A 23,735-nucleotide genomic window follows, 5' to 3' on the forward strand; every position below is an offset into this window, starting at 1 on the left:
CGGGGCACGAACGCGTGTTCCTTGCATCGGCAGGCGGACTCTCAACCACTGCGCCACCAGGGAAGCCCTATTTGTTACAATATATTCTTAATAATGGTCTGAGGAAACTGACCCCATGCTCTATGACTCAGTTTGTATACAAATACCTGGCAATATCCTCTATATTGGGTATTTTCAGGCTCATTTTTGTATGATCTCTACCTCTGGCCCAACTTTAATATTTGTCAGAGGTTCTCAAGAGGAGGCTAGAGACAATGATAGCACTCACAGTTTTTAAACCTCCAGATGTCTGCTTCCTTCTATACATTGGATCTCTTAGGTTTCCAACATATTGACTGCACATTAGAATCACTTGGGAGTTTTCAACATGCCAATGGCCGGAGCACAATCCCAGAGATTCTAATTTAATTGGTTTGATGCTACGTATTGGTGTACTTAAGAGCTACCCAGGTGAATATGCAGCTAGAGCTGCAAACCACTAGTCTATAATCTTATTTAAAGTTTGATCAAAGATCAGCAGCATCAGTATCACCTGAGAGCAGTTTAGGCTTTATTTTAGATATACTTAATCAGCATTTGCATTTTGACAAGACACGCAGGTGACCTAAATGTACTTTAATTTAGAGACGCACTGGTCTAGAAAACATACACACTCCAATAGGACTCAAGTTCTTAAAATAAGTTGATATCTTGAGAACAAGTCCTTCAACATGTGTTTTTCAAGATTAATTGGAATATTTTCAACACTTTGAATTTTTATATATCTTTTAGAATCAAGTTCCATTTTCACAGGAAGAAAAAAATCCTTCTGGGTTTTTGGTTTTAATTTTATTCAGAATTATCTGACACGCATTATTTAACAAATTAAACTGTATATTAAAACATATTACCCCTAATGTAGCTTCATAGAACAAATATCTACATCTGCTTTTAAGAAAGGGGGAAAGGCCTGAAGTTGTATCATATTTATGAAACTGGGGGAGGCGGTGTTCCCGGGCAGAGTGAGCCCAGGCGCCACAGGAGGCCTCCCATCCGCGCCCGCACTGGGAAATCTCTGGGCTTCCTCTCGCCAGCCATCGCCCTTCTGAGACCATTCGAGCCCGTCCGAAGCCGTCAGAGCCCCTCGGAGCCCGTCCGAGCCCGGGGCCAGCGAGTGTCTCATGCACAAGCACCTGGTTCCCCAGCCCCGGCCCCGGCCCCGGCCCCAGCCCGGGGGCCGCGGGCGGCGCGTCAGAGGGAGGCGAGCGCCGCAAGGCGGCGGCGGCTCCTGCGGCCGAGATGGCTCAGGCGAGCATCAGCACCAAGGCCAACGAGGGTCGCTTCTGCTGCTCCTCGTTCATGGGTTGACCGCTCCAGCCGCCTTCTGGAGAGCCTGGACCAGCTGGAGCGCAGGGTGGAAGCTTTGAGAGAAGCTGCTGCTGCAGTTGAGCAGAAGAAAGATTTCCTTCTGAGATGATGCACAGCGTCCAGAACAGCCAGGGCACGCGCAGATCAGCGACGGGGAAAGAGAAGAATTAAATCTGACTGCAAACCGTTTGATGGGACCGTTGAAGTTTCAATGGAAACAATTAGAAACCCCCAGCAGCAGGAGCCCCTCAATCATGCCCCAGGATCATCAACGAGGTGGTCAGCAGGTTTCTGGATGATTTGGGAAACGCCGAGTCACCTAGCGTCGATGTACAGCGCATGCCCCTCAGAGGCGCCTCCTGGGCTGGGAGATCAGAAGTTTCAGTCCATAGTAATTGGCTGTGCTCCTGAATATCAGAGGAAAATTAAGAGAAGACTAGAAACCATGCTTAGGAATGCGCTCCAGCTTGATGATGGCCTTGTCAGAGTTTTCTAAGGGCCCTCATAAATAATGACGTATTAAGGATAAAATATTATTTTAAGTACGCATTCTAAAGGAACTGGTTCCAAAACTCTACAACAAAGTGCTGAAAGCAGATTCAATTAGTGTTCAGACCTAAGAGCCCTTATAAATAATGATGTAATAAGGATAAAATACTATTTTAAGTGATAACTAGTTCCGTATGTTAGGCATAACAACTAATTTGATACTGATAGTTGTTTCCTAAGAGGAAAATATTTGTGTCGTTAGTTTTGTGAAGAACAATTAAAGCTAGAAATATTTTGGTTACCTTTCTAGAAGTTTTTAGATTGAATTCTTGTCTTGTGCTAGGCTCTAGCACATCCACTGCTCTTGGATGAACACTTAGTGTGTGAAGGAAAATAAGTGCTCGTCTAAGGGAAAAGCTTCACGGTTCTTTTCTGGCCTGTGTCTGCGAAGACACCGGGTCACATGGGGCATTTGTTTGACTAGACATTCTGTACATAAAGCAGTCCACATATTGAACATACATCTGCTAACCAACCAGTGAGCTTAGAGGAATGGAAGGGAATTTCCCCTACGTCTTCTCTTTCATTCGGCAGTTGTTTTTTGTGACATCTGTATCAAATTATTTTGAACCTAAAGATATATGCATCTCATAATATGAATGTATTCCTTGATAATACATGAAAACATGACACAAAATGTGAGAGAATTCACCTCTAGTTTTACCACTATGAACAACTATATATCCACTTCATCTTTTTTCAAATGCATCATCTTTAAATTTTTAATCATTACAGAAATACAATGTTGTAGCTTGCCTTCAAAAAGAAAAAATTAAATGCTGTTATAAAGTCTGCTCTTTTTTTTTTTTTTCAATTTTTGGCATGTGGGCTCAGTAATAGAACCCATGGCCCCTGCATTGGGAGTGCAGTCTTAACCACTGGACCGCCAGGGAAGTCCGCTTTTAATCCTCAACTTAAAAACCTTTTATTCTTAGTCCTAGCAGTTCTAATTTATTTGAATTATTTCAACAAATTAGTTGGATAAATTTACAATTTATATGTAAACGATGTTTACTGTATAGGAAATTTGTAGCTAGTATACAGACCCCCAAAACATGGCTTGCATATTAATTTGTTTATCAATACACCCAAAAGGATGTGCACAAAATTTCATTAATAATAGATAACATAGACACCCCTACTATATAGACAGGACCTTATCAATCTTGTCCCCCAGTGTTTATGTGGGTATCTTTCCTAAAACTGTACAAATATTACATGTTTAATCTTTTGTAATATGACATTACAAAGAAATTGCTTTTATTCTTGTTCAGCTCAGTCATCTTCATATATGTTTAATCCTTACTAGTCACTTGTGTTGTTTAGTTTTCTTCTTCTTTTGTTTTTTTTTTTTAATTTTCCTTGGTATATATAGTGTCTTCAATACTGGTTTCTAAGAACTCATTTATGAGTAAGAATGTTAACCATTTGTGATGCAATGCAAATCAAATTCCATATTTTATTGCCATCAATTTACTATGGTGTTTTGTATTTTGGTTGTGTATTAAAGTATAATCATGTTGTGTTTTCTGTAGTGAGTTCTTAGAAAAGTCCATTATTGTTAAGCCAGGACAAAATGACTTACAGATGGCTCCTTAGGGGGGGAAACTTGAGGAACTAGAGAAGGTGTGTGAAAGAGAGATCATAAAACACTGCAGAACTGGCCTTCAGGAACAGCTAGAGGTGGCTAGGCACAGCGGTAGAGATAGATCCAGGGAGATGAAGCTGTGCGTCTGCGAGTTTCTGGGGCAAAGGAGCAGAGAGGGCCTCTCAGGGTCATGTTCTCCCAAGATGGGAGCGCAAGGCTGCGATCTTAATGTAGCTCTGGCATCAGGGATCTTCTGGCAACTGTCTCTCTAAAGGCCACTTCATGAACAGTCATACCAAGTTCTATTATATTAGGAAAGGTATTTTCTTCCCTCTGGATTCTTCCTAAATATGAAGTGAAAAACGTGCTCTATTGATGGTATTTATATGCAATTAGTCTTCTTGGACTTTTATAAGGTGAAGGTAGGTCAAGGTAGCTTTCTTCACTTCATAAGTCTAGAGGACTCGGTTGTTTTCATAAGGTGTTCAGTAATATGAACTCAACTTTTTGCCATCTCCTGGTTCTGCTTCTCTTCCCACTTCTTTTCTTGAGACGTTCTCCTTCTTTGCTCCTGCCGCCTAAGTCTTGCTTTGTACGTATTTTACTTCCAGTAATTTTTTCTCAGTATGAAGCCTGGTCCTGGAAGGGAGCTTTAGTTGGTTATGTCTGAGAGTTGTAGGGACTGGAGGGTACCAGCCCCCTCACGTGTTATTGTGGATTCCTTGCATAGTTCAGCCTGAACGCACTCACCCTACTCAGGTTCATCGGTTGTTCTTTAAGGGACCTGCCAGCTTTCAATGAATCCCTATTGCTAACTCTTGGGGTTCTGAAATTTATCAGATATCCTGTCCTTTCCTTCTGTTTCCTCCTAAACAGATTCTGATACCCCATGAATCTTAGATATCCCTGATTTGTCTCCATCTGTCCAAATTTTGGGACTTCCAGACAGTTTTGTTGTAGAAAAGGTTCACAAATTTTGATATTGTATCCTAGTTTTTCTTCTGTTTTATTTAGAGTTTTGGAAATATTCCTAAGGTACATTGCACTTCTTTTATATTGCCAGAATTCCCAAGTGTAGTTTGGAGAAATGCACTGTATAAAAAAATGAAGAGTGCCTCCAACCTGGATCGCAGTGTTTTTAGTAGTTTCCATAAGTTGTATATAAGAGAGAACTAAGACAAAGGAATTGTGGAAGTAGTTCTCCAAGGCATCATGCTCTCCTTCACTTTGAATTTTTGAACATGCTGTTTCCTCTATCTGAACATCACTTCCATTACCCCTTTTCCTACTTAATCTCTATTTATTCAAGGGCAAATTGTGGAATAATTTCCTTTCAGAAAATGTTTACATTTCAAAAAATGTGCTGCACTCCTAGCAATTTCCATCGCACCATGGATCTCCTACTATTATTTTGTGTAAATATATCTCTATAGCAACAGGACTATTTAAAAAATTTCTAGAATGATGCTTTGGGCCAGAGTTGGAACCACATTCTAGCAAGATTATACGTCATCATGACATATATATATTGTAGAATAATTTCATTAAGTGTATTTAATTTTTTAACGTAATTTATTTTGCTATCTATTATGTATTAATGGTTTCTTGTTGGAATTCAGTAAAAGATAAGTATGGTAGATGGATGAAATAAAGGAAGCTAAGTGCTATGATCTTAATGTCTGTGTCACCTCCAAATTCATATATTGAACCCTAATGCCCGATGTGATGGCATTAGGAGGTGAGCTCTTTGAGAGGCGCTTAAGTCGTGAGAGTGGCGCCCTCATGAATGGGATTAGTGCCTTATAAAAGAGGTTCCAGAGAGATCCTGAGTGCCTTCTGGCAAGTGAGGACACAAGAAGTCTGCCCCCGAAACAGAGCCATCAGCCAACCACCTTGGCACCCTGATCTGAGACTTCCAGCCTCCAGAATAGTGAGAAATAAATTTCTGTTGTTTGTCCAGTTTATGATATTTTTTTATAGCAGCTCCAATGGATTAACCTAACATTTTCTATGAATCTACTGTGAGCCAGTTATAGGCATTAAATTTAACCTTCACTTATACTTATTCTCATTTCATGAACGTATACATGAGGAAACAGATAAGCAATGAGTTAATTATTTTAACCAATGTCATCTTATTGTAATAGCTAATTCACAATTTTAATCCATATTTGCCCAGTTCCAGTATTTGTACTTTTTTGACCAAATAATGCTTTCTATTACTGATTACACTTACTGGTTATTCTTCAGTGTTAGAATGATATATTAAAGTTAAGAATTGTAACTTTTATCTCTGTATCCCATACAAAAAGGCATGGTTTAGAAAACATTAGGTACTGAATGAATTAGAAAATGCATGCGTTAAATTCACAAGAAGAGCCCCACTTGACTGGATATCTCACTATCTATTCTGGCTTATAAGCCTTACTCGCACTTGAGGGCAAAAAAGACTTATGGGAAAATCTGCTGATTTTCAGGTAAAAAGAATGAACTCTTAGACCTAATTTTGCAAATTTAAAGTCCAGGAAGGAAGCAAATAACACAAACTGCTAAAGGATTTTCCAAATAAATTCAACATGTTAGCCATCTAGAAGGCATATAAAATTGATAAATCTCCAGTAACTTTAAGAGATTAAAAGCATATATTTACAGAGCATACCTGTGCATGAAATTGCATATGGTGGACTCTATGGGAAATAAATGTATTATTTTTTGAATACCAAATGCCTTGTGCACTACTTATCTGCCTGTTTTTTCAATGAAAACTCAAAATCAGCTTTAATAAATATTTGTTTTAATAAAGTAAAACATAAAAATGTGTTTGAGTGTGCAATAGCCATCTATCTATCTATCTATCTATCCAACTATTTATCTAATTCAATGATCTTTATGTGTTACAATAAAAATATTTTCATGTACAAATAGTGAAAACTATGGACTTGGATGACAATGATGTGTCACTGTGGGTTCATCAGTTGTAAAAAATATATGCTGCATACAGAGAGACAATCTATACTAGACGTAAGAACATGATCATAAAGGGATCCCTGAAACCCAAGATCAGACAGGCAGATCTACAGTCCCCATAGCAGCATACTCTTCAGGAAACAGACTCTTGAGCCCGTGATCCAGGTCCACCTTATATTATTTCTGCACCTCCTCAGCCTCCTGTTTCTTATAGTTCTTCTGATTCTTCAAGATGCCTTGCCGGGATCTCCACCATGCGATCCCTCAGGGGCATATCTTGCAACTCCTGACTTGACCGTGAATCCTGGTGGAACATCTCATAGGTGTCCTTGGAGGTTGTTCAGTCTCTCCATGGAATCTAATCCTCATGGAAAGATAGTTTTCTGGGGGAGACTTCACTTCTTGCACATTTTCCTGAAACTTCTTTTGGCCTTTGATTTAGATTCCTTAGGGGACATCCGATTTCTTGGAATATTGGACTAGTTCAGAGTGGTGTTCCCTGAACTGAGCCATTTTCTCCTCGCACTCCTGTTTCTCCTTCTGGAAATCTTGAATATGTTTCAGCTTCATGTTCTCTGGGAACTCCTTGTCTTTCGCCTGGTACACAGTTTGGGGTGTTTTGAGGAGTACTAGGGATACATCTCCTTTAAAAAGTGGGGGTAAGTTGTTAGGGGCTTCTTGGGTAAATCAGAATGTTTCTTCTGGGTGTGTGTGTGGGGGGGTGTTTTGCTTTTGTGAGGATTTTTAACGTGTTCCTTAACTATCAGGACTAATTCTTTTTTTTTTTTTTTTGTGGTACGCGGGCCTCTCACAGTTCTGGCCTCTCCCGTTGCGGAGCACAGGCTCCGGACGCACAGGCTCAGCGGCCATGGCTCATGGGCCCAGCCGCTCTGCGGCATGTGGGATCTTCCCGGACCGGGGCACGAACCCGTGTCCCTTGCATCGGCAGGCGGACTCTCAACCACTGCGCCACCAGGGAAGCCCCCAGGACTAATTCTTTTAAGGTGCAACAGTTTCTTAAGTTATAAAATGTTTCTAACCATTGGAGTTTACACATTTCTCCAGAAATATCTTAAAAATCTACTTTTTCCCAGTCCATCAGTGACTGAGTTGTTTTGAATGCATGGCTGTCATTGAACAGGGGATTATTCTCCATTTCTTCCAGGAACTTCACAATGTCTTCTTTGGACCAATGGTGTTGGCCATCGGGCAACACCATTTCTAGGATTTGGGGCTGCTTACAAGGTCCCAGTTCTGCAAGCACCACCACAAGAGCTCCAACTTCCTCACACTCAAGACTCAGCTGGTGAATTATTTCTTGAGGTTCTGTAGTGTGAGTGATGCCATGTTTCTGCAGAGAAAGGGAAGGAAAGGAACTTTCCTTCTATGCCATGAATGAGATAATCACACCTTGTCTGTTATGTCAATTCTATAATTTAATTGACCCTTAAAAATAAAATGAAAACCTTCCCAAATTCTAATTTGAAATTTATGTTTTGTTTTCAGATGCATCATCTGTACTCTTTAAAATTCCCCTTGCCTCTCCAGCCTTCATTCCACCCAATTTTACAGGGCTTACCACAAATGGAACTTAACAAAAAAATGAGTCATTCAATCAAGAGGCTTAGAATAAGAGATATAATCAAAGAAAATGGAGGAAAAAGATCAAAATGAAAAGAGAAATGGCTAAAAGGAAAGGACTTTCACTCCATAGTGCACTGAATACTTCCTTTGAATTGTAGGACTGAAGATACAGTGAAGGATCTGGAGATAAAAATGAGACAAACCAAGAAGCTCCTTCTTGTACTCTGTAAAAAGAAAACAAAATACATCCAGCTCTTGAGTTTTTGTGAATTGGATATTATAGATTGAACCTGAACAAATTATCGTTTGATATATTCTTGTGGAGATGTGCCTGAGAATGAATGCTTTCTAGTGAACCATACTGTTTCTGCTTTCAAATGACCAGGGTATAATGAACATTATAGAACAATTACAATATTTTTTAGGTATCACATTATATTACAGAATTCTGTATTTCTGTCATCTGAATTATTCTTCAAATTTAAATTGGTTTTGGCCTTCCCACTGCTAAGGAAATTATACCACCCTATGCTTAGTAGTATTTTATATGTCAGTTTAAATTCTGACAGTCACCATCATGTGAAGTCCCATGTTCTGTTTCCATATCACTTTATGTAGGGTCTTCATCTTCCAGTAGATTGTACTGATCGTCTTAGGGAAATCTCAAAACCAACACTATAAAACAAAATTATGCAGTAGTTATTTTAAACCTCCAAATAATGGAATTTTCTTAGGCTGTAAAGCTGCAAATCAATGACCTCTCTTTTGTTGACATTATCAGTTAGCATTTTATGTCTATTATGTTAGCTACATTTTGGAAAACTTTATCAATGCTGGAATAATATTTGTTTATATTAATTCTTTCATTCGGGTATTTGTTCATTGATTCATCCTATACTTCTATGTATTATGTTATAAGTCTGCATTGGATAGTAGGAATATAGTAGTAAATAATATACTGTCCCTACTGTCTCAGAATTGTCTGTCAAGTAGTAAAAGTGCTAACTTGAGGAAGGTTTGTTGAATATTATAATGAGATGGTATATGCTCAGAGAGTGTGTAATGAGAGGAACTACACTGGTCTGTGTAGTCACGAAAAACTTGCCGGGAAAAATATTGTTGAGCTGAGATGTGCTTAATGACTAGGGTTTAGAGAAATGATAAAGTCTGTCAAACACTTGGTTCTTACCAACTAGGTCAGCTTTGAAGAGAAAACTAAGCACCATTCCTTTTGTTTACTAACCTGATATATATATTACCTCATGCTTTCACCCCAATCTGGTTCAGATACGCAAGTAAAGCACATTGCTTACAATGTAGATGAATCTTGAAAGCATTAAGTGAAAGTAAACAGATATAAAAGCCACACATTGTGTGATCCAATTTATTTGAAACCATATAATAGAAAAATCCATGAAGAATAAAACTGGATTAGGGGGTGACTTGGGAGGGGGAGGGGGAATGGGGAGTAAATGTTAATGGTCATTGGTTTATTTTGGGAGTGATGGATATGTCCTAGAATTAGATAGTTATGGTTTCACTTTTTGAATATTACTAAAAGCCACTGAATTATATAGTTTAAATGGGGTGACCTTTATGGTATGTAACTTTTTTTTTTTGGTATGTAACTTTTATTTTAATAAAACTATTATTTATGACAGAAGAAAAGCAACTGATTATACTCTATGAAATATTCTATAATAAATTTTTATTACAAGAAAATTTAATTAACAAATTTATACATTCAACATGGTGATGCCATTTTATAAACATATAGTCGTGTGTTCCATTAAATTACAATGTGCTCAGAGATAGTCAGATATCACCCTGTGGCCTCACGTGAGGTTTAGGAAAGCAATTTGCTCAGGCAAGAATTTCATCAATTAAATGGTCATGGAACTTGACTATTCATGGAGACCTAAGGCAAAGGAAAGGCGTCAGAGGGGAGGAGAAGGAGAAAGGAAGGAAACTATATATGAGGGAACCTCTGCAAACATCATAGAAGCTCACAGTTCCATTGTCATAATCCAGAAACACTCCAATCCCACCCAGAGGCCTTTGCACATACTGAATTAAGGGTGGGGAGTTCGTGGACAAAGTATAATGATTGTTCACTTTCACAGAAGATAGAAAAAATGCTTCTTCAGAATCAATGATGATATCAGTATCACTCGTCAAGATATTTTTACAGACTCCCAGAATCCAGTTCGAGGAGTGTGCCACATCCACCTCCCAGTAATGCCTCCCAGAGGTGAAGGCCACAGCTCCCCAGGCCACAAATCTCTCCACAATCTGGGGCTGTCTGGACACGTCGTGATGGTCACCTCCAAACATCACACTTGTACCATCCTCAGAAAGGCTCACATTGTGAATGGTCATTTTCTGACTCAGAACATTATCTACTGCAGAAAGAGCAAAAATCAGGTCAGCAAATGAGATTTCCACGGCCTGAGAGGCAGAGGCTCTCTACCCAATGAGTCTTTTCATTTTCCCTCCTCCAAGGAAATACAAAACAAAGACAGAAAAAGGAGTTCAGACTAGCTCTTCTATGAAGAGTAAGAGTCATTACTATCTCACCAGCACACAGAAAGACTTCAAATCATACAGAAAAAGAAAAAAAAGGGAGATATGAACTCTGTGAAGTCTGATTTAATGTCAATGTCTTGATAGTTTATTTCAGGACTCACCAAAAGCATTATTCTTTTTCTTTCATTTAGAAGACTTTTCTTGTGTCCTCTGTCTTTAATATGATCTAGCATGTAGATAGCACTTGCTATCATGTGGGTATTTATTGGGCTATGGTCTCTACTTACTACATTTTCAAAGGTCAAAATTTTGATAGAAATCCATCAATGAATAGTTTGGAAGCTTCTAAAAGGATGTTCTGGAAGCTTCTAAAAGGATGTTCTGGCTAACCATGTTCAAATATCCCTTGCCTTTCAGTTGTTTTGAAATTGATCTAATAGCATTACAATTATCCTGCCTAAGCTAATTTTAGTCTTTTCTGTCAATTCTTGCTGATTTTAGAAATAATAAATATTTTTGTACAATGCATAATAAATGAGCTGGTAATACAGAACAAATTAAAAACCAGCAATGCCATATTTAACTTTTTAAGAGTGAAATAAACTGAATAAACACAATATTGATGGTTACTCACAAAAGTGAATATTCTATCTCTTTATAACCACATGAGCAAGCTGGTTGCTCTCCTCTTGCTCTGCCTATGTCACATGTAACTGAATATATATCTCTAGCTTTGCATTTTCGGTAAACTATAGGTTGCAAAGTTCAGCCTTGATCTTTGTAATACGACTATACAGGCAGGAAAAATGTAACAACTTTGGGAAGTTATGTACTACCTTCATGTCAGAAAAAATAAAATAACAATAAAAGAAGGCTCCTTCCCAAGAAGTTCTAATGAAATGTAGTCCTGTTCACTGAAGGTTGACTCTTACCTCTGAAGTTGTTCAGCATGTCTAGGATTCCAGTGACAGGCCAGGAAGTGAGCTCTGGGTTCACTGGCTGAGGCTTTTGCATCTGTATCAAATCAGTCCTGTAACAAATGACGTCAGTTACATTTCAAGGTCAAAGGCTAATCACAGGACCATTACAAAAAAGCAGTTTTTAATCCAGGATATTTTGTCAGAATTCTCCTATTTTTGGTTAATTGGATATACATTATATTCTACACACTTGGGAATATAAAAAGTTACCATACTTTTTTCTAAATATAAATTACATCAAATTTCAACTCCCCCATTCTTCTCAGACTTTACTCCAGTTTTCAACTTATTGAACTTCATTCACTTCCTCTATTCCAACTCAGGTGATGCAAAGATCCTGGGCATTTTACAGAGAGCAAAAAATTCAGGCAAAGCCTTTGGGACTGCAGTCAGCAAGTAGTCATCAAGGATACATTCAGTGTCTAAAAGGAAGAGTTCACTGAGCCCGACGTGTTTGCTCTTATCAGCCCAGCAAGGGAATCCAATTCTAGCCTGGCTGCCTTGGTCCTGAAGGTCTAACTTTCCAGTGGGCACCAGGAAGCCATTAGCTCTGAGGTCCTACCTACAAGGGGGTTTGCTGTAATGGAACAGGCTGATTCAGTGCTACTCCTAGGAACAAAATCACAGCCCCTCTTCCTATTAGGGAATTTGCCCCTTTCCTGCCTTTTTCACCTTCCAACTCACTAGTGTAGTGATATCTTAGAAAAATCCCTTCCCTAATTTTTACTGTGGTGAGTCTGGAGAGGATGGGGTGAGTGGGTGGAACAAAGCCCAGAATGTCAGAAAGTTTTCAGGTATATTTGAATTCAGCCAAATGAAAAGGAAACTTCTCAGACCAAGGATCAGAAGGCCTCTAGAATCCTTTTGAAATAAAACAGAAAATAGCCAAAAAGACGATGTTAATAGATCAAAAGATGTACTGTTCATCATCCATGTGTGAGGGTTCGGCATGTATGGATTCAACCATGGATTGAATCTGTAATTTGTTTTATTTTATTTATTTATTTATTTAGTTAGCTAGTTATTTAGTTAGTTTACACTAGGTCCTTGTTTGTTATCTATTTTTTGTTAAATTTATTTTAATTATAGAATAATACATAGATAAATTCTTTTCAAAAAGTTTGAACATTATAGGTAAAGGTAAAGTTTCCCTTGACCACCATTTTTTTTTTTTTTTTTTTGCGGTACGCGGGCCTCTCACTGTTGTGGCTTCTCCCGTCGCGGAGCACAGGCTCTGGACGCACAGGCTCAGCGGCCAAGGCTCAAGGGCCCAGCCGCTCTGCGGCATGTGGGATCTTCCCGGACCGGGGCACGAACCCGTGTCCCCTGAATCAGCAGGCGGACTCTCAACCACTGCGCCACCAGGGAAGCCCTGACCACCATTTTTAATCCTGATCTTCTTCCCTATGGCTTGAGATAACCACTGTGTGTTATTTATTTTAAATATAGCAGTGTGTACATGTCAATCCCAAATTCTAAATCCATCCCTCCCCTACATTCTTCCTCCCTGGTTCTAAATGGAAAATATTCAGAAAAAAAAAATCCCTGGAAGTTCCAAAAAGTGAAACTTGAAAATGCCACATACGTGGGAACTATTTACATAGCATTTAATTTACATTTTATTAGGTGTTATAAGTAGTCTAGTAATGACCAAAGTGTATGGGAGCATGCTTGTAAGTTATCTGCAAATACTATGGCATTTTCTATAAGGGATAGTACATCCCGGGATTTAAATTTTGGGGATGGCCTGAAAACAATTCCCCGTGGCACCAAGGAACGACTATCCAACCACTTCATCAAAAAGACAACAACTTTTCCAGAAATCAAAAGTCATTAGCGTACACTCACATTTCCAATACATTTCCCGAGGCCTGCAATGAAAAAAAAAATCATGTTAATCATGAGAGTTCTGTCCTTTTGCATCTTCTTTACTATTCTTGTTTGTTCAATAAGGTATTGTTTTTCTCATTGTCCTCTAAGGAATAATCAGAGGCTATCTTAATAACAGAACTTAAACTAAAACATGATGAGCTTCCTCAGGGCACATTAAGGAAGGAAGGAAGGAGGCCAGGAAGAGTCTGTGCAATGATGCAACATCAGATTTCCAATGTCAGTCATTTCTCAGTCCTATTCCCAAGGAGAGACCTCACCATTTATGATGACAATTAAAGCAAAACAAGGAACCATATAAAACGAATTATAGAGTGCATTGAAATTGACTACCAGTTCTAAAAATTTTACCTAGACAATGGGCAAAACTTCAATGTCTTCAGTAAGTGTGGGATAATAGAGAGTGACAACGTATTGAGAATTACTCCAAGAAAATTAACTTTCTCCTGGTCACAGAATTTTGCTGATTTTGGATAATCTGTCTGGATAGTACTCCTGATCACACTGAAAAAATTTTGTCCTATGTTAGCTAGTGAAAGGATTAAAAAAAACTTCCCAAAGATTACCAGGCTATGAGAAATAAGGGATTGGACAAGTAAGATAATGGGAGTCAAGGAGCATCATCCCTTAGCTGAGATAAGAGTATATGCAGGTAACATTTCAATGTCATGGCAACGGTGCCCAGAATAGTACTTCCGTCTCTGAGGATGGAACCTCCCTTCTCACCTGGAGCAGCTCCAGGTCAGGCTTGTGGCACATCTCAGTCAGCTCTCTATACAAATCTTTCAGACTTGCTTTCTGTTGAGTCATTCTGAATTCACTCTCCCTGAGTTGCTGGAGAGTCTCCTTCACTTCTTCCTCCAGCGCCTCCAGATGGAGTTGCTCCTGCTCCTGGAGAAACAGGTGGATCATCCGATACTGAACTTTGATCATCACCTTCCTTACGGCCACATAGTTCTGCAGAGATAGCGGATTCAAAGAATCACTCATCCTCATTCTCAACAGAAAACGTCAAACATTATTTCCTTACTGTCATCGGGAAAGCTCTTGACAAACTTTCTACCTCACACCTCAAAGGGTCCTTCCTGTCCATCCTTCCTCTAAGTTTCGTGCCTCTTTTCCTGTTTAAATCAAGCCATCTGAGGGGGTTCCAGTTTCTCTCCCTAGGAGGATTCTTCAGGGTTCTTACTCCATCAGTTATTTCCTCTCTTACCCAAATCTTGTTTTTTCTTGTTCCTTTCCCTGATTTTTCTAAATATTCTTTTATTAGGTAAAGCCCATACTGTGCAGCTTTAAAAATATGCACTAATTCTCCTCTAGGTACTGCTGTATTCCTCTCCTCACCTTCACAGACATACTTAGCACAACGTTGTCTTATACTCCATGTCTGAGAAGGTTTATTCAAATCTTCAAAATGTGGCCTAGGAATATGTTTCATGCCTTGGTTTTCCCGTATACTAGCACTCTTTGAACTAGTTTGTATTGGTCTGTTATAACTGTGATTACTGATGATAGGTCATTTGAAATCACTACTCTTTCCAAGGAAAAGACCACTATCCTTTACCTGGTAATTTGAATTTTGCTAAAAGTCTAAGCCAGGATTATATCTGTCTCCATGCAAACAAATAGAATATCTTAATTCTTACCTCTAACAACTGAGTTTTGTTAGCTTCTTCATTCAGACTGTTTTGCATTTCTTGTGTCATTTTCCTTAAAGAGTCCATTCTCTTCAGAAGTTTCTCCTGCAAAATAACCATGAGCTTTAGTGACACAGATAATACCATAAATTCCATCCCCTTATGTATGAGCAAAGGCAGTCATTTAGAGCAGGGGTCCCCAACCCACTGGGCCAAAGACCACTACCAGTCCACAGCCTGTTAGGAACGGGGCTGCACAGCAGGAGGTGAGAGGGGGGCGAGCAAGTGAAACTTCATCTGCCACTCCTCATGGCTCCCCATGGCTCTCCATGGCTCGCATTACCACCGGAACCATCCCCCCAACCTCTCCCTGCCCCCATTCATGGAAAAATTGTCTTCCATGAAACTGGTCGCTGGTGCCAAAAAGGATGGGGACCGCTGGTTTAGAAAATAGAAATCTTGAGTTTGAATGATGTGGTCAGATTTTTCCACATTAATCTAATTTGATTCTAATATATTGAATATCAAAGTGACAGAAACATATAATGAAGAATTGGGGTGGGGAGACTTCCCTTGTGGCGCAGTAGTTAAGAATCTGTCTGCCAATGTAGGGGACACAGGTTTGAGCTCTGGTCCTGGAAGATCCCAAATGCTGCAGAGCAACTAAGTCTGTGTGCTCTAGTGTGCCTGTGCTCTAGACCCCATGAGCCACAACTATTGAGCTCGCATGTCACAAGTACTGAAGCCTGAGTGCCTAGAGCCCATGCTCCGCAACAAGAAAAGCTACTGCAATGAGAAGCCTGTGCACCACAGCAAAGAGTAGCTCCCGCTCGCTACAACTAGAGAAAGCCCACACGCAGCAACAGAGACCCAATGCAGCCAAAAATAAATTAATTAATTAAAAATTTAAAAAAGAAAGAAAGAATTGGGGAAACTTTATAGAAAATGGAATCTCTCATTTCCATGAGAGAAATGAAATTTCTCATTTCCTAAGAAATTGAGACTCAGATTTTTATATAACTTGACTAAGAATGCGTCAAGCTCACGTCAGAAGCCAGTGTGCCTTGTGCTACCATATGCCCCAGGATGCAGCAGTTCCACATGTTTGGACAATTGGGCAACAACATTAAAATGATACACTTACATGACCTACACTGAAAAATCTCCACCTCGACCATCTCCATCCCCATCAACTTCATTATTATCCTCATCTTTCTCTCTGATTTAGGAGCCTGTAGTTTCCTAATTGCCTTAGAAGCACCACTTACCCGGTATTCCTCAGCAGCCCATTGTATTGGACTGTGGCTGTGAGCTGCATGCTCTGGGGACTCAGAGCAGGGGCCACAGAGCAGGGTCTTGTCAACCTCACAGAAGAGTCCTTTGGCTTCTTTGTGTGTCAAGCAGATCTGCCCCTCCAAGCTGTTGGTTTGTTTAGCTGCGTCCTGTCTGGCGAGGGAAGCCAGCCTCTTGAGTACAATATTGGTTTTGAAATCTGGCTTCTCTGATAGTCCCCTGCACTCAGGGCAGCTCTTTGGAGTCTGGTCTTCCTCCCAGCAGAGGTACAGGCAGGGACGGCAAAAGCTGTGCCCACAGTCTATGGTGACGGGGTCTATGAAGTAGTTCATACAGATGGAGCAGGTTAGTTCATTCTGGAAGGCTTGCAATGTGTCTGAATCCATGTTTCTGAAAATTCAAGACAGAAATAGAGAGGATAAGAGAGAAAGTCTTTCTTCTGCCCTGATAAGGGAAAGTAAAGCCTTTAGACAAAGTCCTGTCTGTTTGAACTCTATCTAATTTACCTATATGCTTACCCTCAGTACAAACCTAGAAATGGTGAATACAGAGAGGTTCATGCTGATACAAATGATAAAATTAGATAAGAGAGTCCCTAGCAACTTTTTTGTTTAAAATAAACCGTGTTCTCAGTCATACCTAAATTACATGGATGTGTTTAAAGCTTAGACCAGCGGGTAAATGGTAACTCCAGAGTTACTTTTATTAGCTGATTGGTACAGAAGCACACATATAATCTCAATCTGTCTGTCTCTCTCTCTCTCCATGACTCCATGACTGCAACACATACTTGCACACACTTTGTCTCTATGCTAATGTTCTCTATGTCTCTTGTCTCTGAACTGACAGATGTGCTTTTCTAAAGACAAATAAAATTATTTCGAATAATTTAAACTTAATATAATCAATGCTGGCTTTACCTTTGGCATCTTAAAACTATAAACATTTCAGTGTTTGCTTCCAACTTAAATAGCAAAACTCCTCCTTTCAAGACAAAAAAGGAAAAAATTATGTTATTTCTAGTTCAGCAAAACAATTTTTCCTGGAGTCAGTTCAGATCATCAGAGCACTTCACATTTTGAACTAGTGAATGTCCAAGCTACAACAGTAATCAGTAAAAATTAATCAGCTGTTTTTTAAAACCAAAGAAAAAATTTGAATATACATGAGGATTTTCTCTCTACACTAGAAATTCCAAAGATGTAGTTAATGGAAGCAACATCATATTCTCTTTGTTTTTGATATTTCCCTATTTGACCAATGCCACTTCTTGAGAGTCCCTATCAGTTCATTGGATCTATCCTGAACACTTTTCAAATCTACACTGCAAACTGAAGGCTTTAAAAATACAGCACCTTTATTCTGGCATGGACATATATACACTACCAAATGTAAAACTGATAGCTAGTGGGAAGCAGCCACATGGTACAGGTTTATCAGCTCGGTGCTTTGTGACCACCTAGAGGGGTGGGATAGGAAGGGTGGGAGGGAGACGCAAGAGGGAGGAGATATGGGTATATATGTATATATATAGCTGACTCACTTTGTTATACAGCAGAAACTAACACACCATTGTAAAGCAATTATACTCCAATAAAGATGTTTAAATAAAAATATATATATAGTGCATATGAACTTTACAAGAAGATATTCTAATTCATTCAACACATTTAACTCTTATGTTCATCTGTATAAAGGCTATGAAATGTATACATTATGTTGAACATTTTAGGTGTTCTATGTGTTTCATAAATACATATGTCTGTAGAAATCTCATCTAAGACCTAAAAACATCTAATAACATGTAAGGTAATGGAATAAAAATGATTACATATGTTAATATTACAAATATCAATATATTACAATTGCTCTAGTTACAGATATTTTAAATATTAAGGTCATTTAAAAAAAACTAAGACAACTACTTGTTTGCTTGGACAAAACCCAAGCAGGCTAATAAGTAAATGGAAAGGATTTGGATGAGAGAAAATAGGCATGAAGATATTTACAATCAGTTCCTTACTTACCAGAGTCCACTGTGAGTGGTCTTACTTCTGGAAGGCTGCACGTCCTGGAAATCTGTGGATATCAGGGTCAACAAGAACTGTCCAACATCTGGTAGCTGCACTTTCCCTCAGTCCCCCTGAGAGAAGCAGTCACCCCTGGACAAAGTTGCCTTTTAAAGGATTAGACTCTCCTGAGGCCACACCTACTTCTTGAGATTGGATAACAGCTTCAAAGGGAAGTGGAAAATACTGATAAGTTTACTCAGAAAGGTGTGAAAATGGTTGATTGGGTTTTCGGTATATAGAAAACCCAATCTTAGGGGGTTGAGAGCCTAAAAGAATATAGACTTCTTTTGGGGTAAATGTAAAAAAAAAATTGGTGAAAACTTTTAAACAAAATACTTTATATATGTTATATATACATACATAATAATATACATCAATGTATATATTAATATGAATATAATATAGTAATTATTTATACCATAATTATGTGAGTAATTATATTTAATACAATGCATAAAGACGACTGGTTTTTATTGAGGTATAATTGACATATAACCTCATATAACTTTCAGGTATATAACATAATGATTTGCTATTTGCATATATTGTGAAATGATCACCATATTAGTTAACATTCATCACAACACGTAGTTAAAAATTATTTCTTTTGTTATGAGAACTTTTAAGATCTACTCTCCTAACAACTTTTAAATATGCATTACAGTATTATTATCTGTAGTTACTATGTTGTACATACTGCAGAATATTATTTTTAACAGAAGTGCCATACTACTTGTATTTTGATGACACCTATCACAGTTTATCAAATTACCAATGCTTACATACATGTTATTTCACTAAATTATCTATTGTTTGTTAATTGAAGCACTACTTATAAAAAAATATGGGAGCTTCCCTGGTGGCGCAGTGGTTGAGAGTCCGCCTGCCGATGCAGGGGACACGGGTTCGTGCCCCGGTCCAGGAAGATCTCACATGCCACGGAGCGGCTAGGCCCGTGAGCCATGGCCGCTGAGCCTGTGCGTCCGGAGCCTGTGCTCCACAACGGGAGAGGCCACAACAGTGAGAGGCACGCATACTGCAAAAAAAAATAATAATAAATAAATAAGTAAATAAATATATATATATATAAAGTGACCTTGCTAGAAATTTTCAAAGTGAAAATATAAAGAAGATCAATTGTTTTTGAATTTTATTTAATTTATTTTTTTAAACAGCAGGTTCTCATTAGTCATCCATTTTATACACATCAGTGTACACATGTCAATCCCAATCTCCCAATTCATCACACCCCCACCCACACCTGCAGCCACTTTCCCTCCTTGGTGTCCATACGTTTGTTCTCTACATCTGTATCTCTATTTCTGCCTTGCAAACCAGTTCATCTATACCATTTTTCTAGATTCCACGTATATGCATTAATGTATGATATTTGTTTTTCTCTTTCTGACTTACTTCACTCTGTATGACAGTCTCTAGGTCCATACACGTCTCTACAAATGACCCAATTTAGTTCCTTTTCATAGCTGAGTAATATTCCATTGTATATATGTACCCCATCTTATTTATCCATTCGTCTGTCAATGGACATTCCATGACCTGGCTATTGTAAATAGTGCTGCAATGAACACTGGGGTGCATGTGTCTTTTTGAATTATGGTTTTCTCTGGGTATAAGCCCAGTAGTGGGATTGCTGGGTCACATGGTAATTCTATTTTTAGTTTTTTAAGGAACCTCCATACTGCTCTCTACAGTGGCTGTATCAATTTACATTCCCACCAACAGTGCAAGAGGGCTCCCTTTTCTCCACACCCTCTCCAGCGTTTGTTTGTAGATTTTCTGATGATGCCCATTCTAACTGGTGTGATGTGATACCTCATTGTAGTTTCGATTTGCATTTCTCTAACAATTAGTGATGTTGAGCAGCTTTCCATTTGCTTCTTGGTCACCTGTATGTCTTCTTTGGAGAAATGTCTATTTAGGTCTTCTGCCCATTTTTGGATTGGGTTGCTTGTTTCTTTAATATTGAGCTGCATGAGCTGTTTATATATTTTGGAGATTAATCCTTTGTCCATTGATTTGTTTGCAAATATTTTCTCCCATTCTGAGGTTTGTCTTTTCGTCTCGTTTATAGTTTCCTTTGCTGTGCAAAAGCTTTTAAGTTCCATTAGGTCACATTTGCTTATTTTTGTTTTTATTTCCATTACTCTAGGAGATGGATCAAAAAAGATCTTGCTGTGATTGATGTCAAAAAGTGTTCATCCTATGTTTTCCTCTAAGAGCTTTAGAGTATCCAGTCTTACATTTAGGTCTCTAATCCATTTTGAGTTTATTTTTGTGTATGGTGTTAGGAAGTGTTCTAATTTCATTCTCCTACATGTAGCTGTCCAGTTTTCCCAGCACCACTTATTGAAGAGGCTGTCTTTTCTCCATTGTATATCCTTCCCTCCTTTGTCATAGATGAGTTGACCATAGGTGCGTGGGTTTATCTCTGGGCTTTCTACCCTATTCCATGGATCTATATTTCTGTTTTTGTTCCAGTACCATATTGTCTTGATTACTGTAGCTGTGTAGTATAGTCTGAAGTCAGGGAGTCTGATTCCTCCAGCTCTGTTTTTTTCCCTCAAGACCGATTTCGCTATATGGGATCTTTTGTGTCTCCATACAAATTAAAAAAATTTTTGTTCTAGTTCTGTAAAAATGCCATTGGTAATTTGATAGGGATGGCATTGAATCTATAGATTGCTTTGGGTGGTATAGTCATTTTCACAATATTGATTCTTCCAATCCAAGAACATGGTATACCTCTCCATCTGTTTGTATCATCTTTGATTTCTTTCATCAGTGTCTTATAGTTTTCTGCAGACAGGTCTTTTTTCTCTCTAGGTAGGTTTATTCCTAGATATTTTATTTTTTTGTTGCAATGGTAAATGGGAGTGTTTCCTTAATTTCTCTTTCAGATTTCTCATAATTAGTGTATAGGAATGAAAGATTTCTGTGCCTTAATTTTGTATCCTGCTACTTTACCAAATTCATTGATTAGCTCTAGTAGTTTTCTCGTGGCATCTTTAGGATTCTCTACATATAGTATCATATCATCTGCAAACAGTGACAGTTTTACTTCTTTTCCAAGTTGTATCCTTTTATTTCTTTTTCTTCTCTGATTGCTGTGGCTAAAACTTCCAAAACTATGTTGAATAACAGTGGCAAGAGTAGACATCCTTGTCTTGCTCCTGATCTTAGAGGAAATGCTTTCAATTTTTCATGATTGAGAATGATGTTTGCTGTGGGTTTGTCATATTTGGCCTTTATTATGTTGAGGTAGCTTCCCTTTATTCCCACTTTCTGGAGAGTTTGTATCATAAATGGGTGTTGAATTTTGTTGAAAGCTTTTTCTGCTTCTATTGACATGATCATGGTTTTTATTCTTCAATTTGTTAATATGGTGTATCATGTTGATTGATTTGCATATTATTGAATAATCCTTGCATCCCTGGGATAAATCCCATTTGATCATGGTGTATGATCCCTTTAATGTGCTGTTGGATTCTGCTTGCTAGTATTTTGTTGAGGATTTTTGCATCTATATTCATCGGTGATATTGGTCTGTAGTTTTCTTTTTTTGTAGTATCTTTGGTTTTGCTATCACAGTGATGGTAGCCTCATAGAATGAGTTTGGGAGTGTTCCTTCCTATGCAATTTTTTGGAAGAGTTTGAGAAGGATAGGTGTTTGCTGTTCTCTAAATGTTGGATTGAGTTCACCTGTGAAACCATCTGGTCCTGGACTTCTGTTTGTTGGAAGATTTTTAATCACAGTTTTAATATCATTACTTGTGATTGTTCTGCTCATATTTTCTATTTCCTCCTGTTTCAGTCTTGGAAGGTTATACCTTTCTAAAAATGTGTCCATTTCTTCCAGGTTGTCCCTTTTATTGGCATAAAGCTGCTTGTAGTAGTCTCTTAGGATGCTTTGTATTTCTGCGGTATCTGTTGTAACTTCTCCTTTTTTATTTCTAATTTTATTGATTTGAGTCCTCTCCCTATTTTTCTTGATGAATCTGGCTAATGGTTTATCAATTTTGTTTATCTTCTCATTAGAGGAGGAAGATGGCAGAAGAGTAAGATGTGGAGATCACCTTCCTCCCCACAGATACATCAGAAGTACATCTACACATGGAACTGCTCCTATAGAACACCCACTGATCACTGGCAGACCTCAGACCTCCCAAAAGGCAAGAAACTCCCCAAGTACCTGGGTAGGGCAAAAGAAAAAAGAAAAAACAGAGACAAAAGAATAGGGACGGGACCTGCACCAGTGGGAGGGAGTGTGAAGGAAGAAAGGTTTCCACACACTAGGAAGCCCCTTTGCAGGCGGAGACTGCGGGTGACGGAGAGAGGAAGCCTCGGAGCCTCGGAGGAGAGTGCAGCAACAGGGATGCGGAGGGCAAAGCGGAGAGATTTCCGCACAGAGGATTGGTGCCGACCAGCACTCACCAGCCAGAGAGGCTTGTCTGCTCACACGCGGGGACGGGCGGGGCTGGGAGCTGAGGCTCGGGCTTCGGTTGGAGCTCAGGGAGAGAGGGAGTCCGGGAAAAAGTCTGGACCTGCCAAAGAGACAAGAGACTTTTTCTTCCCTCTTTGTTTCCTGGTGCGCGAGGAGAGGGGATTAAGAGCACTGCTTAAAGGAGCTCCAGAGACTGGCGAGAGCCTCGGCTAACAGCGGGGACCCCAGAGACGGGCATGAGACGCTAAGGCTGCTGCTGCCGCCACCAAGAAGCCTGTGTGCAAGCACAGGTCACTATCCAAGACCACAAGTTATAATGTGAATCAACTCCAGGTAACAAATTGTCTCTTATAAAATGAATAAATGCAATAATCTCTTCTAAACTGGACTAAGGGTGCCCTATTTGTGTTTCTGAGAGGAGACCATAATATTTTTGCTCTTTTTTTTCCCCAGAGTTTTTGATTTACATATAACTCTGAGTTGTCAATCAACAAGTTTAAATATTTATTTAAACTTGTTGAAATTTATTTAAAGATACGTCTATAAACTAAAGGTGTTAAAGATATATAAAGTATTGCATTTCACTACCTGTGTTCCCAATTGATTCAATACAATCATCCAGTCTATATGAAACACTTACCTTTGCCTTTCAGGTATGGTAGGTGAACCAAAACAAGATAGCTGAGACTTCTCCCCCAGAAAACTTACTGTATAGTTAGAAAGATAAGGCAAACACAAAGCAATTTTTCAAAACATGCTTAAATTAATCACAAGATTTAATAAAATACAACTGAAATGCTTAATGCAAAAAAGATTTAAAGGATAAAATAATAATAAAAT

General features: G+C 38.8%; 1 protein-coding gene and 1 pseudogene across 2 annotated transcripts; one reads left to right on the top strand and one right to left on the bottom strand.

Moving 5' to 3' along the window:
* The first annotated feature begins 1,278 nt into the window (after positions 1 to 1,278).
* LOC112397890 (BAG family molecular chaperone regulator 2 pseudogene) lies at positions 1,279 to 1,843 on the top strand (annotated as a pseudogene).
* A 7,955-nt stretch (positions 1,844 to 9,798) lies between these two features.
* On the bottom strand, positions 9,799 to 16,747 carry LOC112397892 (tripartite motif-containing protein 64-like). Of its 2 annotated transcripts, XM_024742193.1 has the most exons (6): positions 16,337 to 16,747; positions 15,078 to 15,173; positions 14,158 to 14,388; positions 13,390 to 13,412; positions 11,494 to 11,591; positions 9,799 to 10,437 (listed from the first exon to the last, which is right to left on the bottom strand). In XM_024742193.1, exons 1-6 carry the CDS (start codon positions 16,745 to 16,747, stop codon positions 9,944 to 9,946), a joined length of 1,353 nt encoding a protein of 450 aa, XP_024597961.1. In that variant the 3' UTR covers positions 9,799 to 9,943. The 2 variants fall into 2 exon arrangements, with proteins under 2 accessions (XP_024597961.1, XP_024597962.1); XM_024742194.1 differs by lacking the exon at positions 13,390 to 13,412 and having other exon boundaries at positions 11,494 to 11,594; positions 14,138 to 14,388.
* Between the last annotated feature and the right edge of the window lie 6,988 nt (positions 16,748 to 23,735).

Source organism: Neophocaena asiaeorientalis, unplaced genomic scaffold (genome assembly GCF_003031525.2).
Source record: "Neophocaena asiaeorientalis asiaeorientalis breed wild unplaced genomic scaffold, Neophocaena_asiaeorientalis_V1.1 scaffold566, whole genome shotgun sequence".
Taxonomy (NCBI): Eukaryota; Metazoa; Chordata; class Mammalia; order Artiodactyla; family Phocoenidae; genus Neophocaena; species Neophocaena asiaeorientalis.

Coding starts and splice junctions, on each gene's coding strand:
- LOC112397892 (XM_024742193.1), bottom strand. CDS start 16,747: ATGGATTCAGACACATTGCAAGCCTTCCAGAATGAACTAACCTGCTCC. Junction 15,174..16,336: donor GGGCTGCTGAGGAATACCGG/GTAAGTGGTGCT, acceptor GTTATTTTGCAG/GAGAAACTTCTGAAGAGAAT. Junction 11,592..13,389: donor TCGGGAAATGTATTGGAAAT/GTGAGTGTACGC, acceptor CATTTGTTACAG/GACTGATTTGATACAGATGC.